General features: G+C 35.9%; 1 protein-coding gene across 6 annotated transcripts in view; it reads right to left on the reverse strand.

Moving 5' to 3' along the window:
• TENT2 (terminal nucleotidyltransferase 2) overlaps window positions 1–19,206 on the reverse strand; it is a 68,372-nt gene extending 49,166 nt beyond the window's left edge. For 2 of the 6 annotated variants that reach the window (XM_081826676.1, XM_081826675.1), the window contains exons 1-4: window positions 18,554–19,206; window positions 12,067–12,240; window positions 11,771–11,860; window positions 8,743–8,980 (exon numbers count right to left, since the gene is read on the reverse strand). In XM_081826676.1, coding sequence (XP_081682802.1) covers window positions 8,743–8,980; window positions 11,771–11,860; window positions 12,067–12,203 — 465 coding nt within the window. In that variant the 5' untranslated portion in view covers window positions 12,204–12,240; window positions 18,554–19,206. The remainder of the gene's footprint in view (window positions 1–8,742; window positions 8,981–11,770; window positions 11,861–12,066; window positions 12,241–18,553) is intronic. The other 4 variants (XM_031026557.2, XM_006731882.3, XM_081826674.1 and 1 more) reach the window with 3 other exon arrangements.
• Window positions 19,207–19,632: the final 426 nt, after the last annotated feature.

Consider the following 19,632-nt stretch of genomic DNA (forward strand, 5'->3'; position numbering starts at 1 on the left):
GATTTAAAAGTAAATAAATAAAATCTTAAAAAAAAAAAAAAGATTTAAAAGTAAGACCTGAAACTGTAAAACTCTAAAAGCTCCTTGACAGTGGTCTTGCAATGATTTTTTTGGACCTGACACTAAAAGCACAGTCAACAAAAGCTAAAAATTAACAAGTGGGACTACATCAAACTAAAAAATTTCTGCACAGCTAAAGAAACAGTCAACAAATTGAAAAAGGAACCTACAGAATGGGAGAATATATTCACAAATGATAGATCCAATAAGGAGTTAATATCCAAAATATGTAAGAAACTCATATGACTCAATAGCAATCAATCAATAACCCAATTTAAAAATGGGCAAAGGACCTGAACAAACATTTGGAATCCAAAGAAGATACACAAATGCCAACAGGTACCTGAAAGGTGTTCAACATTACTAATCATCAGGGAAATGCAAATCAAATCCACAATGAGATATTATCTCACACTTGTTAAAAGGCTATTATCAAAAAGTTAAAGGTAACAAGTGTTGGCCAGGATGTAGAGGAAAAGGAAACCCTTCCACACTGTTGGTAAAAATGTAAATTGTTACAACCATACTGGAAAACAGTATGGAGGCTCCTCAAAAAATTAAAAATAGAACTACCATATGATCCAGCACTTCTGGGTATATATTCAAAAGAAATAAAGTCACTATCTCAAAGAGGTATCTGCACTCCATGTTCACTACAGCATTAAACACAATATCCAAGATATGGAAACATCCTAAATGTCTGTCAATGGATGAATGGATAAAGAAAATGTGGCATATATATATATATACACACACACACACCCATACACATATATACACATATACATATACATACATACCCACACATATACACACACACAATGGAATATTATTTGGCCTTACAAAAGAAGGAAATTCTGCCACTTGCAACATGGACAAACCTGGAAGACATTATGCTAAATGAAATAAGCTACACATAAAAATAAAATACTGCATGATCTCACTTATCTTAAATCTTAAAAAGTCAAATAAATAAGCAGAAAGTAGAACGGTGATTATCAGGAGCTGGGAGGTATGGGGGAAATGGGGTGATGCTGGTCAAAGCATACAAACTTGCAGTTATAAGATAGTTCCAGAAATATAATGTACAATATGGTGACTTTAATAAAATGCATTATATACTTGAAATTTGCTAAGAGTGTAGATCTTAGTTGTTCTCACAACAAAAAACTATGGTAACTGTGTGAGGTAAAGGACATTAGCTTGATTGTGGTAGTCATTTCACAATTTATAGACATTATAATGTACAACTTAAATACATACAATTTTTGTCATCATACCTCAATAAAGCTTGGAAAAAAGGAGTTAGGTAGGAGATGTGGGCATACACATTTTAACTACAGTTGACCTTTGAACAACACAGGTTTGAATTGCACAGGTCCACTTAGACTTTTTCCAATGAATGCAGTATAGTACTGTAAGTGTATTTTTTTTTTTGTATGATTTTAACATTTGTTGTCCAGCTTACTTTAAGAATACAGTATATAATACATGTAACATACAGTAGGCTATTAGCAGAATTTTTTTGGGTGTCAAAAGTTATACAGGGATTTTCAACTGCGTAGGAGGTTGGCGCCCCTAATCACTGTGATGTTCAAGGGCCAACTGTATTGGAAATTCAGTGAGCTAACGCTTTATAAACATTCCCTTTTTAAATTTGTTTCTAAGAGCAATAATGAAATTTAAAAGAAAATTTTTTAAAGATAGAGCCTCTAAGAGATCTCTAACTGTCCCTAAACTGTTCCTCCAAGGGTACCAAGAGGATCCATAAAATTTTCTCCTCTCCAAAATTAAACATTATACAAGATATCTTGAGTAATTCATTCATAATCATCTTTTTATTTTATAATCAATACCAAGAAAACCTCAGCCTAACCTCATCTCAACTAAAAATTCAAAATCAATTACTTCAATTCAATTAGTATCTTCAAACTAACCAGAATTTCCAAAGAACAGTTATAATAGATAGAATTCAGGAGCTTGGTTAACTCTTGATTCCTCTACAGCCTCTTTTTTGTCCAGGCAACCATATATTCACCTAAAAGCTAGAGTGAAATAAAAGTTAATTCAGAAAGGTAATTCAGATATCTTACTTAAAGAGTTGTTTGTTAATACAGCAACTTGAAAAACAGACAAAAGATTTTAAAATGGAGGGAAAAAAGTAAATTCAGAGCGTATTCATTTTCAAAAACTTAAATCTTCAGGTTTCAAAACGAAGAATATGAATTTTCAAAGTAATTAAAACTTTTACTAACAAAATCTTTCCTTGGAGCTGGCTGAACCAGCTGACTGATATATTATTAATTACAATAAATTCATTATTACCAATCTTAGGTCGGTCTTCTACACTACACAGCAAGTACTGTTTCAAGTCTTCTCCATTCTATTCCTCTATTTCTATTTCTCTATTTCACAGCTTGATTTCCTGCAGTCAGTCAATGCTATTTCAAACCTTCTCCACTATTCTCAAACCTTGGACATCCCACTTCATTCTCCCCACTCGTAATAGATGACCTTGCACAATAACCCAGAATGAAAACAGGAAGAAGCCACTCAACTATGGGAATGCCACATTAACTTCTCCATATCATATCTACAAACTTCCTGGTTATCTACACCAATCCTCCCCTCCTATCCTCCAATTCCAAAAAGCTTTTCTCTTCCCTAAAGCCAATCACTGAGCCTATAAGCAGGATCCATGCCCTTTCTAACTTCTGAGGAAACTTATTACGATTGTTTTTTTCTTTGCAGAGTAGTCAATCTCCTCTCTTTCCACTAAATCTTTCCCATAAACGTTTATATGTGGTTGAAGTTTCTCCAACCTTAAAAATTAAAAAAAAAAACAAAAAACACCTTTGTTCCAACTTCAAATCTTTAGCTCCTCCCCTTTACAGCCAAACTTCCCAAAAACAGTTGTATATACTTTTAGTTTCCATTTCTGTTTTCCCATTCTTTCCACAAACTATTTCAGTCTTGAATCCAGGCTCTCTTCTCTCCCTGAACAATTATATCCACCCTCTTGGCTTCAATTACCATCTATACGCCGATGATTAACAAATGTACATTTCTGGTATCTTTCCTGTGAATTTCAGATCTATAATATTAAACTATCATCTCTAATATCTAATTTGATGTTTCAAAATGCACGATAAAGACAACATGTCCACAGACTTCATGAGGCCCCTGCTTATCCTCCAATTCCTATTAAACACACACAGACATAAATATTGTTCCTCTTCCATTTTGTCCCATCTCAGTGAATGAACCTACCATGAATCCATGTAGAATCCTGAAACTTAGAAGTAAACCTCAGTACCTTCTTCTCTATCTAATCTAGTGGTTCTCAACCAAAGGCAATTCTGCACCCACCCACCCCCACCCCACCCCCACCAGCTACCCCCAGCCCCCACCCCCGCCCAGGGGACATTTGGCAATGTCTGTAGACTTTTGTTTCTCTTAACAGGATTGGTGGCATCTAGTGAGTTAAAGCCAGAAATGCAGCTAGACATTCTAAGATGCACAAGACAGCCTCTCCACTTTAAAGAAAGTTGGTCCAAAATGTCAAGAGTCAAGAGGCTTAGGTGACATAATCTAATCAAATCACCAAATCCTATCAATTTCAATTCCCAAATACAGCTTAAATCCAACAATTTCTCTTCATCTTAACTACCAACACTGCATAATTCAAGGCACCACTACCTTTTACCCAGAATAGAATATTACAATAACTTCCTACATCTATCCTTGTTCAAATTCCACAGTGAAGTAAAAATAATTTTAACTTACCTCTCTTCCCTGCCTAAAAAACGCCCTGCATGGTATTCCACTGCTCTTAGGTTACACCAAAATAATATACTAGTGTTTGGCCCTCTCCCCACTTCTACCACACTTCAACCACTCTCCCCTAATCAACCAAACTCTAGCCACCTTGGCCTCCTTTCAGTTCCTTGCATACTCCATGTTCCTTTCTACAGTGGGACCTTCGAAGATACTGTTCCTTCTCTCTGAAGCATTCTCTCCAACCCCACCACTCTTTCACTAGTTAACCCGTACTCATCCTTCAGATCTCAGCTAAAACATAACCTCCTCTAGACCATCCCTGACCTCAAAAACACTCTCTCAGAACTGCAATTTTCCTTCACTGAACTTACAAATATATAAATAAAACTGTGATTTGAATGGCCATTCTTTAATGGTTCTCCCTCTCACTATACTGTATGTATATGGTAAAGAGACCGTGACCATGTATATTTAGCACAACACTGTGGTACAACATTGTAGCACATAGATAACAGCACTCACAAGTATTTGTTGAATAATAAATAAAAACAGAATCTAGTCTACTCCCAAGAATTTCATTACAGGAGACCTCAGGATTCATATCTCTGGCCCTGCTTTGCTTCTTCTGAAATATATACTGCCAATTCAACTACAACATATTTTTCTACAATACCAATTAGCTTATAGACAATTGATAAGTAGGTGAATGGTATTAATTCAACATGTTAGTTAATTTGAACATGGAGCTGAAATTCTACATCATAACCTTCATGAGAAAGAAAAAGAATTCCTCAGTTTGGCTGCTGCACAGTAGGAGTCCTTATAGATCTAACACAACTAAAAATAAGTTCCCACCTATTTGGGTTCCCACTATATTGACGGTTCCCACTCAATAAAGCATCCCATCAGCCTCAGACAACTCTCTGCGGATGTATTTCCTTCTGTGTCTATTAACAGCAGCCTCACAGACTCAGAGCTACACTTTTAACTGCCTTGTCTCAATGTCCACCACAAGGCAGTATCCCAACTCTATTTTGTATATTTTTAATATCCCCTGCAGCAGCATCCAGCCATACTAAGCCGCCTACCTGGTCTAACCAAGTTATTTCCCAAGGCATCAGTTATTACTCTTGATAGTGTTCTGGTTACAAAATTGTTTAGATTTTGAGTAGCCTACTCCAGCTCTATTTTCCCATAGCCCTATATTCTTAGTGAGCAATATTCAGAATACAAGCTTTCTCAAGTGCACAAAAATTACAAATCTTACCATGGTTACAAATAGTTCTTGACTAGTTCCTCAATTAATTTATATACCCCAAATCTATATTCCTTATTTCTGTTAGTAGTCCAAAATCAAATCATTGGAGCCACAAATGCCTCTCTCTCTCCCCTATATTCAATGATTCCACACATTCTACCAATTTTCCTTATGCATGGTCTCTCACATCTTTCTCACTACCATATGCCATAACTGAAAGCTTCAGCACGTCTCATCTGAATGAATTTAATAGCCTTCAAGGTAATAATCATCCATCTTCCAGTCCCTCCTTATTCCAAGCTCAACTCCACTATACCACAAGAACTATCTTCTCCAAAATGCCAATCTGATTGTGCTATTCCTCTACTCAAAAACCTTCAGTGGCATTCAAGGCCTGAAACCACTACCCCATTTTTATTTCACACTGAAGCTCCCATTCACTTCATACTGTAGCAGAGGTAAACAGAGGTAAACAATACAAATCATTGAACACACTGCTGGCAAAGAAAGATACTTATTAGTATTAGCTGCTACTGCCACAGATTACCTGGTGTTACAGTCAGTTCTAAGAAAGTCATCTCCCTACCCTTGATTTTAAGCATCTTAAGTTCCTCCTCTTTGTATTATCAGAGACAAGGGTCAAATCTCAATTGTGTCACTTACTAGCTGTGACCTTGAGCAAGTTATTTAGCTTTCTGAGCCTCAGTAAAATTAGGGTAATATCCATGTCATGGGGTTGTTGAAAAGACTAAATGACATAACATGTAGAATGCCTAGAAGAGAAAAGACATCAATAAATGTTAGTTTTCTTTAAAAGTGTTCGCTTAAAGAATGAACACAGAACTAACTGCTTGCCTTCTTTCCCCTACAACTAGGCAAGTAGAGAGTAGCTCTCAAAGAAATTGGCTTAACAAAATATATCCTTATCTTTCTGAAATAAATGCTTACTCCACAAACGTTAAGATTTAAGAGAATCTTTTCCTATGCTATTAAGCAAAGAAAAAGTTATTGATATGGAACCATACTTTACTAGATAATATATACTGATATAAATTATGTTATTAAATTTACTGAGACTCAACATATATTTAGTTTATGTGCAGAACTAGTAGTTATTTAGTTAGTTCTAATAGTTAACTATTAAACATATAAATACATGCAAAAATATAGAAAGCTTCAATACTTATAAATTCCATAAAAAATGAGCCTGCATACATACATTAAAAACCCACATATAGTAAAAGATTCTTAATATTCACTCAAAGAATTGGTCGGATTTGATTTACACCACAGGCTTTCACATTACAGTATTACAACGGTTTCTTTAAAATGAGAAAGCAAAGAAATGAGAAAGAATGGGGGGCTGGGGGGAACAGTACCAAAACTTCTCAAGTTAGTCTTTTCCCATTTTACTTTGCCTCTTCCTCCCTCCTGCTGTTTTCGCCTAACTGCTTTCCCACTTCATAATAACAAAAAAATGACAGAATCTTTTTAATAAATAGTGCTGGGACAACTGGACTAACCGCAAAAGAATGAAGTTGGACCTCTACTTCATATCATATAAAAATTAACTCAAAATGGACCAAAGACCTAAATCTAAGAGCTAAAACTATAAAACTCTCAGAATAACACACAGACATTAATCTTTGTGACACTGGATCAGGCAATGGTTTCTCATATATGACACCAAAAGCTCCAGCAACCAAAGAAAAACAGATAACTTGGACTTCATTAAAATGAAAAGCTTTTGTGTTTCAAAGAAACACACCATCAAGAAAGGAAAAAGACAAACCACAGAATGGGAGAATATATTTGCAAATCACAAATCTGATAAAGGTCTAATACTGAGAATTATAAAGAACTCTTACAACTCAACAATAAAAAATAAATAACCCAATTAAAAATGGGCAAAAGATCTGAACAGTTATCCAAAGAAGATACACAAATGGCCAACATGCAAATGAAAAGATGACCAACATCATTAATCATTAGCGAAATGGAAATCAAAATCACAATGAGATACCATTTCATACCCACCAGGATGGCTATAATCAAAAAGACAGACAATAATGAATGCTGGCAAGGATGGAGAGAAATTGGAACATTCATACACTGTTGGTGAGAATGTAAAATGGTGTAGCCACTTTAGAAAACACTTTGGCAGTTCCTCAGAAAATAATACATAGAGTTACCACATAACCCAGCAATTTCACTTCTAGATATATACCCAAGAGAAATGAAAATATGTCCATACAAAAACTTGTACACAGATTTTCATAGTAGCATTATTCAGAATAGTCAAAGAGTAGACACAGCCCCAAAGTTGATCAACTGATGAATACATTAACAAAATAGGATATATCAATACAATGGAATATTATTTAACTGTAAAAGGAGACAAAGAACTGACACATGCCACATGCATGGATGAACCCTGAAAATATGCTAAGTGCAAAAAGCAATACAACATAATGTATGATTCCATTTATAGGAAATGTCCAGAATAAGCAAATCCATAGAGATAAAAAATCAACTGGTGGTTGCCAAGGGCGGGGGGGCAGCGTGGGAAGGTTAGGGATGGGGAAGGGACTGCTACTGGGTACAAGATTTCTCCTGGGGATGATGAAAACATACTAGAATTAGATAGTGGTGACGGTTGCAGAACTTTGCAAATATACTAAAAACCACTGAATCACACACTTAAAAAGAATGAACTTTATGATAGTTCTAGCTCAAAGAAAAAAAGAATGATAAAGGAATAAAAAGCAGCACAACTAAAGAATGAAGCAAGCGTTCTTTTTTTGACCCAACATTTTCTGCACACTCACTATATTCCAGACCTATCCTAGTTGCCAGGAACTCAAAGATGAGTAAAACAAAGTCACTACACTCTTCAGGATCATTCTCCTCAGCCTACAAATGTCATATTTCTTAAAAATGGAGCAGCTTTGAAAATGCAAAAACAGCAAATATAAGCCATAGACAAGCCAAGAGAATGCAGATATTTATGTTATAAACTCTTCTAAATTACCTAGAATTTTTTTGGTGGTGGGGCGGTGGATATGCTTCTGTTAGTGGTTAAATAACTCATTGTTCCCCAATGATGACAATGTCATTTCTCAAAAATTATTTAACAGCTTCATTTCATTTATTTGAAATGCTTTTCACAAATAATATTGCTAGATAAATCTTTCTTCATCATTATCACTCTGAATGTATTAGTTTCTCAGTGACTCCTGGATTCTCTATTTTTGACATTCAAAAACCTCATGACAAACACAAATATCCCAAGAGAAAATGCTTTTTGACACTTTATTACAATAACCACATGAAAATGTGTTTCTCTGTAATAAAAATAAGTAACAACAGAGTTCTCTAAACTAAGAAATCAAATGTTCTGAGCCCTAATCCAGACTTTTATGAATCAGAGAAAATCTGATTTCCTGATATGAAAGCTGCACTTAAATAAAAGAACAGCTAACAAAAAATTTAAAAAGTCAAATTTAGACAGAAAACTGTTAAATAGTTTAAACAGAGCAAAAAAGGCATATTCTACTTAATCCAAAACATTAGGTATTTCTGATGTTTTTAATACATTATATTAACTTCCCAAAAGGTAAAACTAAAATCTACATTATTATTACCTTATCTTTGGCCTCAGGCAGTGTGATTTCTCTAGGTTCTAAAAATGGTATTTCTCGAAAAGGTGGAACACATCTGACTATATCTGGTACATAGTGTGTATGAAACAATGGCGGCATTGAGTATCTTCTTTCACCTGATAAAGGCACTATGTGGTTAACTATAGTTGGCTCTTGGTGGGGTGAATGGAAACGTTGCCGTTTACCGTCAAGAGGAAGGTTTTTTTCATCGCTTAATCTCCTGAAAACAAGCAATATACCTTAGTGATTAAAGATATAACTTTCTAATAACAAACAGAAAACAACTAAAAACATATAAATAACAAATACCAATAATGACTAATAATACAGCAAGGCCACATTATTAGCTCTATATGAATCTTAAAATATTCATTGTGAGCACAAAAGATGCCTTAGAAAAACACCTTAGGAAAAACAAAGAGTAATAATGCATATTAAAAAAAACTACATATGTACATCAGGGTTAGTCTCCTACATTTGAACTACCCCCAATGTTTTATCTCACCAGTGAAAACTTCGTAGGAAAACTTCTATTCATAGAAACACTAACAATAAAAACCCAAATTCTAACACAGGGAGAATAAGATTAAGTGAACTGAGAGCTATATATTTTAAAAGGCTCTTTAAGGGGCGCCTGGCTGTCAGTCAGTAGAGCATATGACTCTTGATCTCTAGGTTGTGAGTTCGAGCCCCACGTTGGGTGTAGAGATTACTTAAAAATAAAATCTTAAAAAATAATAATAAATAAATAAATTTCTATATATATATATATATATAAAGGCTCTTTAAATCCACCTATGTTCTGGCTCATCAGTTGGAAAGATCATATTAAAAAGCTATAAAGACAATGAGCAACTAAAGAAATATGAAAACTGCATTTCAGGTAACAGTAATATATTAATGTTAAATTTCTTGGGCATGACAAATGCATTTTGGTTATATAGGAGACGATCCTTGGTTATGAGAAGGAACACACTGATGTGCTTTGGGGTAGAATGAAGTGATGTCTACAACTTTTTCATAGAAAAAGTTTAGAAAAAAAGTAGGGCTAAAGAGAAAAAGAGGCCAAAAAAACAATAAATATAGCACAACTTTAATGAGTCTAGGTAAAGAGCACACCGGGTTTTATTGTACTATTCTTTAAATTTTTCTGGAGGCATAAAATTTTCAAAATAATAAAGCAAAAGGAAATTATTAAAAAATAATTATTTGTTTAAAAAAATACTTCATTGATATATTAAGTTGTTCACACAGATAATACTTTAGGCCATGGGAAATGGTCTGATTGCTTTTAAGCTCTAAAATTCTATGGGTCATAGCCACCTGAAGGTTTTCATTACAACACTCCTTTAGGATCACCCCAATTCCTCACTCCTTGATCCACAAAATAAGTGGGTATACAATGCTAACAACATAAGAGTATATTTAATATCGTTTAACATAAAGGTGATTTAGCTTTATATGCTAAATAGCTTCTACTGAGAATGCCAATTTTAGTTTTTAAAATATGTATAACTATGAGCCAATGGAATTTGTTTTCATTTGTGATTCACAAGTTAGCTATCCAGACAACTTCAAAAAAATTAAAATCTGAATAAAGTCAATACTTTTAGCATCATTATATAGCTTTCCACAACTTTGAAGAACAACTCACAGTGCTTCTAAGCAGAGGATCTAGAGCCAGACCGCCTGGGTTCAAATCCCAATTGTGCTTCCACCCAAATAACTAGTTGCTTAACCTCTGTGTGCTTCATCTTTCTCAACAGAAGAGGAATAACATACCTCATAGAGTGTTGTGAAACTTAATCAAATTATTTGTAAAGTCCTAAGAACAATGCCAATTACATGAGTCATCAATAATTCAAAAAAAAAAAAAAAGGGGGATGCCTGGGTGGCTCAGTCGGTTAAGAGTCTGCCTTCGGCTCAGGTCATGATCCCAGGGTCCTGGGATCGAGCTCCATATCACGCTCCTTGCTCAGCGGGGAGCCTGCTTCTCCCTCTGCCTACCACTCCCCCTGCTTGCGTGCTCTCTCCCTCTCACTCACCGACAAACAAATACATAAATAAATAATTCTTAGCTAGTGTTATTTTTAATTGGACATAAAGTATGGAATATTTACATAGGCTTTAAATAGTAATATCTTACAAGTACTGCCAAATTTTATTTTAATAATCTTCTCTAAAGTTCTATTGTAATTACTTTGTAATACATCCATTACTTTTAATTGGTTAAAATTAATTGATTCTGATTTCTCTAGAGAAAGCTTTAAGTCATGCAGAAATTTTTACTAATACTTATTACGGAACCTTACCTGATTAAGATTTAGACAAATCAAATAGTAAACTTTACTAGAAAAAAAGGTATTTATGGGCTGAACTGTGTACTCTCGAAGTTCTTACAGTTAAGCCCTAATTCCCAGTACCTCAAAATGTGGTTTTGGACATTTGGCCTTTAAAAAAGTTATAATGGTGTCATTAAAATGAGCCCTAATCCAATATGCCTAGTGTCCTTAGAAGAAGAGGAGATTAGGACACAGAAAACACAGACAGAGGAATGACCATGTAGGACACAGAGAAGGCAGCCATCTACAAGCCAAGGAGGGGGGCCTCAGAAGACACCAAACCTGCCAACACCTTGATCTTCTGGACCTCCAGCATCCAGAATTGTGAGAAAATAAATTTCTGTTGCTGTTGTACTTTGTTATGGTAGCTCTAGCAAACTAATACAGAAAACCATCTAATTTAGTTAATATCTCAATTCAAAGTAGTATCCTGAAGAAATATAGCTTCATTCCATCTAAAATTTGCTGTGTCAGGAATAAATCAACAAAAATATCCTAATATTTTTTAAATATATAGAAGTTTTAAAATTCTCCAATAGGACTGATCGCACAGGTTCCAGAAAATAAAATTTAGGGCATAGTACCCATCCAATCTTAATACAGGAAACACTGATCTACAGTTCTGAGACATGCCAACTCTTCTTTTAAAATAATTAAGAAGTACTTACTTCCTTCCCCGAAATAACGGAGATGTTGAGGTCTGTATTGGACTGACATTTCCGTATGTCAACTGCTGTAAAGACACAGCTCTTGACAAGCTACCAAAAACACATAAAGAACAGTAGTAATAAACATTTTTACCTTAAAAACAAAAAACCAATTTCATAAAAACTAAGTATATTTCACTGATCAAAAGAACACAAGACAATGACATTTTAACTTCAAATGTTTCATATAAAAAGGGTTTGTGTCAAGTAGAAACAAAATTTATAAATGATATGGACCAAAATATCACCATACTTACTCTGTATTCTGAAAGTTGAACTGTGCATCTATTAGCTGCTGGTGTGAATAAAGAGTTGGTGACAGGGCGAAGAAGTTATTATGTTGTTGATGGTTTGGGGTGAAAGGCGGGCGACCCAAAATTGAGTTTGGGAACATGCTCTTGTTCACTAAAAGTGAACATGTATTCTTCTACCTAGAATAGTTTTAAAAAAACAAATTATTGTATCTTAAAAATATTGAACCCTAACTAGTATCTACTATTTACAGCAATTAGTTACTAAGTTATGAATTTCATTTGCAAAGTTATTTCAAAAGTTTAAACAGATCTCTAAGTCCCACTACAGGTAACAAAAAACTTGCTAATAATGAATTTTTTTTTAACTTTATTTACTTTTTTTTATTTTTTTATCTTTTTTATTTTTTGCTAATAATGAATTTTAAATCTAGATAAGAATATTATTCAAATGATAGTAAAATATATGCAAGTTTCTAATTTCTGATGAATTTACCCTAATATCAACAGATCTTTCAGAAATCAAGTTATCACCATATACTCTGATAAAACAGAAACCACCCAATACATTTAACGAAGCCATACAGATTCTTATGTTTATACCCAATCTAATTTATTCAAAGGTATAAGCCATAATATGACAACCCGATTCCTAGGATATAGATCTCACAGATCTTCTTAGAGATCTGCTCAAACAGGGAAGGAATCTGTACTGCCTAATAACTCTAAAATTCTGAGATTCACTTCAAAGTCTAAATAACTTATATAAAGGACGTCCAGTAAAAGAGAGCTTGTTCCACAGCAATGGGGAAAATTTATACACAGTAGTCCCCCCCTTATCCACAATTTCATTTTCTGTGGTTTCAGTTATCTGTGGTCAACTGCAGCCCAGAAGCAGATGATCCTCCTTCTGACATATCATCAGGTCAATAGTAGCCTAACAATATGTCACAATACACACATCATTCACCTCACTTCATCTCATCACATAGGCATTTTATCACCTATATCATCATCACAAGAAGGGTGAATACAGTATAAGATATTCTGAGAGACAACATTCATAAAACCTTTATTACAGATTATTATAATTGTTCTATTTTCTTATTAGTTGTGCTTAATTTATAAATTAAACTTTATCATAGATATGTGTATATAGGAAAAAACATAGTGTGTATATACATATATATATATATATACATATAGGGTTCGGTAGTACCCAGTTTTAGGCATCCCCTGGGGGTTTTGGACTATCTCCCCTGAGGATAAGGGGGGGGGGGGCTACTGTACAAAGCAATCAGAACCATCACTGACCCAGGCAAGAGACTAGATACTTGTACTTTGCAATGACTGATCCCAAAAGGTTGTAAACTTACAAAGAATAGGTTAAGGTAACAAACTGAAAACAAGTATTAAGTAAAATCAACAAAGTGAAAACAGGATCCCCAGCCCACCTCCCAAGAGAGTCAATAAGAAAACTCATCTACAGAATAACTGAGAAAGAAACTATATAATATGGTAACCAAAGAACCTATAATATAGTAACAGTTTTCCACCAAGGAGAAGTTAAGCCTGCTAGCAAACTACAGTGAAACCTACTACTGAGTTGCCCACCCATACACACAGAGCTTGCTTTTTGCGATTAGATTTCTAGTACTCCTATTGTAAAATAAACATCCACAGATCACTGTCAGAAAAAAAGATTGAGGAATAAACAAAAACAATGCCAGGAACTAATTAAAACTGAGAAAAAAATTAATAATTAATTTAAAAAACACTGCATACATAAAACGAGAATATGCTGTTTTCAGGGCACCTGGGTGGCTCAGTCGGTTGAGTGTCCAACTCTTGATTTCAGCTCAGGTTGTGATCACAGGGTCCTGAGATCAAGCCCCGCATCAGCCTCCCCCGTCAGCACAGAGTCTGCTTCTCTCCCCCTCTGCCCCTCCCCCTGCTCACACATTTCTCTCTCTCTCTCCCCAAAAAGTAAATAAATCTTAAAAAAAAAAAAAAAAGAATATACTGTTTAAAAAGCAAAAAAGGCTCTTGGAAATTACAAAATTGAAAGCAGAAATACTGAGTAAAAAGTTAAAAGGTAACATTGAGGAAATCTCTTAGAACAAAAAGGAAAAATGGGTGAGGGTAGAAAGGAGGCAGGACAATAAGAGAAAAAATATAAGAGAATCAAATTATATGGTCCAACATCCAACATAACAGAAGTTCCTGTAGAAGACAGAAAACACAGAGAAGGAAATTATCAAATAAATAAAACAAGAAAATGTCCAGGACTGAAGAAAACCAATCCTGAGAATTAAAGGACCTAATGAGTACAAAGTACATTAAAAAAATATATATGCATCAAGGTATGGTCAATTTCAGAATATGAGGAAAAAGAGGCTTATGAAATATTACAGAAGAGGAAAACGTTATAAAAGGGCTGACAATCAAAATGTCTTTAAACTCTAACAGCAACAGAGGAAACCATAAGACAATGAAGTCAGTGCCTTCAAGTCTCCGAAGGAAATGCTCTCAAGCAGTAATTCCATACCCAGGTATAATATCAAGGCAAGGGAGAATAAAAACATGTTCAGACATGTAAGGTCTCAAAAAACAAAACAAAACCTGGGATCTAGGAAAAGGGAGATCTGCTGTAGGGCAGAGACAAAGTAAATTCCCTAGGATGATGGTGAACGGAAGCTACCAGCTTAAATTAGAGCCAAGAAGATAAAGGGTTTCAAGAAGATAGCCAAGGAGAAAAAAACTTAAAACTTTACTGACAGATTTCCTGATGTATCTGACCACAGAGTGGAGTTCTGTTAACAGAGCAGAAATAATCATAGCAACAGAAAAGTAGCAGGTTAAAAAGAAATTACTAACCAAACAAACAAAACTCAAAAAGTCATATAAAAAAGGAAATATAATCATTACTTATTTGGTTCTCACAATAACACAAACATTAAAAATACTAGTTTAAACAAAAATTATAATAAATTTATTATATATCATTTATTACATATTATATTTAAGGATTACATACACATTATATACAGTTACATGTTCATATACATCACAATTTAATGATGAGAGAGTACATAAAGGTGCTAAGTCCTCATTTTCAGTAGATGTCCATGATAAAACTAGCTATAGAAATTTTTTAAGTTTTTTTTTTTTTTTTTTTTAGAACAAGAGGGGAAAATAACACGTAAGCAGCTAAAAAAAATGTAGCTGCCTCTGGGTATTGAGACCAGATGGCTGGAAAAATTGGAGCAGGAGAAAATAGGAGAGAAAAAGACAAAGATCTGGGAAGAAACTAATAAATCACTCATACAAATTTTGTGGGTTTTTTTTTTCAATTTTGTAAAATTTAAATTCCCAAGGCTGGCCACAGATAATGAGATTCACCAGTCCAGGCTTCATAATGGATTGTAAACAAGAGTCTTGGGCCACCATCAGATCTCATCCCAAGTGCCCAACTCCCTAATTTGAATGAAAGACAAGGTGTTACCTCCAGAAAACAAGAATTTACCAACTCTCTTCAACAGGTCTGTACCTCTTATTATAGATTAAAAAAAAAAAAATCAATCCTATCCTAATTGCTAAGCTGTACTCACTGATTTTCACTGCTCAGAGGAAATGGAAATTATCTTGAACCAAGCAGGATTCCAGACAATCCTTTATTAAAAGTACACTCAATCACGGAAAGCAAGATTAAAGATAAGCAACTAAAGACTTGCTCTACCTTTTGCCCAGGTTCATGCCCTTTTCTTTCTTGGCCTTCTTTATTCTGCTTCCCTGTCCCAAACTCCCATAAACAGAATTCCTATCATAAGATTCATGAGAAAATGACATTAAATATAATTCATTATAATGAATTTTCCTTGGTATTTCATTTTGTTGGAATACAGATACTATAGATCTGATCAAAGGAAGGAATTTATATTCAGAAAAGCTAAAATTAAAATGTCCTATTTTCAGATTTATTTAAATCAGTTCATAGTTAAAATTCGAGACCCTCTGTTTACATCTATAAATTATATGCTTGTGTTTTTCCTCTGGGCCCAAATAAAGTCCCATACACATGCATTCAGACTTGAAGACCCCAATGATACGACAGCCCAGACTTCACCTTATTTCTATCCCATAACATGTTAAGATCCAAACTAGGAATAAGTCAAAAGGTGTTTTGTGGCCCAGTAGTACTCAACAAAGCTAATGACCAAATTATCCAAGGTTTAAGAGCTTACAATGATTACTTAGCCAAAAGTTTACCTTAGGGCAGATATCTAGTTCAGCCTATCCCAAATTCCCAGATAAGCATCGAAGCTTTTGCAGTCCCTCCACAATAAAATATCTGTCAGGTTCTCCTCATTATGAGTCTTGGCCCTCAAGTCTAGCTCTTAACTAGGCCAGCCCTCACAGTACGATCATTCCTATGGGAATGGCATTCAGTGCCCCACAACATAGGCATCCTGCATGACGACGAGGAAGTAAAACAAAAATCTATGAATTTCAGTTTCTCTTTCTAATATTTTTTTTTTAAAGATTTTATTTATTTATATGACAGAGAGAGACAGCGAGAACAGGAACACAAGCAGGGGGAGTGGGAGAGGGAGAAGCAGGCTTCCCGCTGAGCAGGGAGCCCGATGTGGGACTCGATCCCAGGACCCTGGGATCATGACCTGAGCCGAAGGCAGACGCTTAACGACTGAGCCACCCAGGCACCCTCTAATATTTTTTCTAATACCTTTCAACAGTGATATTGATGAAGATAAGAATAATCTAAAATAATCCAAAAAAAAGTAAAATAATCAAAAAATAATAATCTATCATAAACAATAAAAGGGATCATCTTTTAAACAGAATATAGAGTTCTACTTATTCTTTTTAAGATTTTATTTATTTATTTGTCTGAGAAAGAGAGAGCACAAGCAGGGACAGCAGCAGAGGGAGAAGCAGGCAAGCAAGGAGCCCGATGCGGGACTCGATCCCAGGACCCAGGGATCATGACCCCAGGCAAAGGCAGATGCCTAACTGACTGAGCGACCCAGGCGTCCCCAGAATATAGAGTTTTAGAGTATAAAATCCAGCAAACCTATTACCACTGCAGCATTAAGGAGACATCTATCAAATTTTAAATATTTTTCTTTATATTCCAAATAAAAGGTTTCTTCACTAAGTCTACTTGATGATCTACATAAAACACTATTCCACATTAACTGTGGTAGCAGGTATAAGAAATTCCATGATAAATAAATACAATCCAGATATTGGTGGTATCCCGATTTTCTTAGCTTGAAAAGTTACCGGTTTCTCAATATGTACATGACTATAAAATAGGATAATCTAGGAACTTCTGGTGTGTTTTAAAACTGTTGCATTGGTTCTTGTCTTAAGGAAAAAATCCTAAAAGTTGCTTCTTGACTAAGGTTGACACGATGGGATATTATACAGGTTTATTTGTAAATAATCATACATGAGAGACAAGGCTGTATAAGCGTAGTTTACAAAGTAATTCCTACTGATACAGTATTTGCTCCTGTAACTCACAACCTGGAATTTCTGTCCTAAACTTGATCTCTCCTCCAACCAATTAGAGAACTTTCAAGATTACATAATTCCTTCAACTAGATTTCCTGGAAAGCAGAATCTCCCTAGGATAAAAGCCGAAAGACAGAACTGTGGCAACTAAATCAAGTTATCTGTCCACTTTGTCCAAAAGCCTTTGATATCCTAAACTCACTTCTTTTCTCCACCGTGCAAAAAGCCCAATTCCTAAATCCTGCTCATCCACTGTCAAAACTACCTGGAGGTTTTGAAAAGGACATTCCTTTTTATTAAGAATTAGATTCCATCCAAGAGTTAAAAAATAATGTTGTCATGTGGTTTGAAACGGACATTTCTTAAATGATTGATAAATGGCCTGTTTCACATAAAGCCTATATTATGGAGCATTTCCAAATTAGACATCATTGGGGCTAACACACCAACAAAATAATATTACCATTATTAGCTAGCTACTATGAGCCTTTTGGCTGTACATATTAAATACCTGTAGTAAAATACCATACAAGACAGTATTTACAAAAATAGTATGTTACCGGTAATACAAACACATATTTAGTGTTCAGTTATGATCTTTCCTCACAAAATCACCTACCACATATCTGTTAACAAATTCCGATTTAGCTTTTTACAGTTTCTCTTTATTTCCTACTGGTATCCGCAATCTAAATAAAGAACTACTATTTTAAACAAAGAGCTAAAAGAGAGAAAACAAGACGGGGTATTTGGATATTCCAGATATTATGAGACACATAAACCCCATCGTGTTCTGGCCTAGAGAGATGAGGAGTCTAAGTACAAAGGCTTAACGGGAAGAAAAGGGAACAACAATCTGACAGAGTCCTGAACTGTGCACTTTACTGTAAAATGAAGAACTGAAGCCCATTTAATTAAAAGTTTTAAATTTTAAATTATTAATCCAGATATTTACCTTAGTTTTTCACCACCGTTTGAAACACCATGCAGGGGTCCCAAGACAGTCTTCCTCTTATGGTCCTAGACTGAGAACGGGGCGCGAAGAAGGGAAACGAGTGGAAAAAGTAAGCGGTCCTAAGACTCTTCAAAAAGTGCTGCAGCCTGGGGGCCGCCCATAAGTCTGGGACATCTAAGAAATATTGCCGGAACTTTCCACGCAAACATAACAGTGCGGTTTCAGGAAAAGTTCCCCGAGCCCCGCCCCCGACCTGGGCCTACACGGTTGCGTCCTTTTCCGAAACCCCCTAACTCACAGGTGGCCTTGGGGAAGGGCTAAGCAGGGCCTACCGGCACTGCCCGCCCAGGAGCTCCAAGGCCCGAGCAGCGAGGGTCCGGCGCGCACGGTTGTAGCTCTCGCCCCAGCCAAAGCAGGTAGTGGCCTGCGGAAGGTCTGGGCCTGGCTCCGGATCCCGACTGCAATCTAAACCCTGGGCTCGGCGGCCGGGGAGGAGCCACACAAGAAAAGACAGGGCTAGCAAGCGTGCGGGAGGCTCGGGGCGGTAGCAAGAAGCGGAAGACCAAAAAGTCGCCAAAAAAACGGCGTAGAAAACCCTGTCAGGAACACCCGGAAGACCGCCACGACCCCGGATGGGAAGAGCGAGCAGGGAGCGAGAGGTCACACTTCCGGCAGTCGCCTCGCCCGCTCCAGCGAGAACTTTGCTTGAGTGCGCAGGCGCACACTGCTGCAGTCCCGGTTTGGCCGGAGGTGGACGCCTAACGCCGGTGAGCGCGAGTGGGGAAAGAGATGGGATTCCTCTGAGACAAGGAGGACTAGGCGTTCGGCAGAGGCCCGGTCGCGGAGGGCTTCTCTGAGCCACCAACCTGATATGACGCACAGCGGCTCTTTTTCTGATACGCATATTTTATGGCTTCGTCTGGTCTCAGCTGAATGACTCCTCCCCAGAGAAGCTTTCCCTGACCCAGTTTGCCCTCACTCCTCAGCACCGGATCTGTATTAAGCTTTGTTTTGTTGTTTTTTTTTAAGTACAATTTTAAGTACATTTTAAGTCCTCCAGTAAAATGAAAGCCGCTTGG

Source organism: Leptonychotes weddellii, chromosome 7 (genome assembly GCF_054177405.1).
Source record: "Leptonychotes weddellii isolate Sample4059 chromosome 7, ASM5417740v2, whole genome shotgun sequence".
Taxonomy (NCBI): domain Eukaryota; kingdom Metazoa; phylum Chordata; class Mammalia; order Carnivora; family Phocidae; genus Leptonychotes; species Leptonychotes weddellii.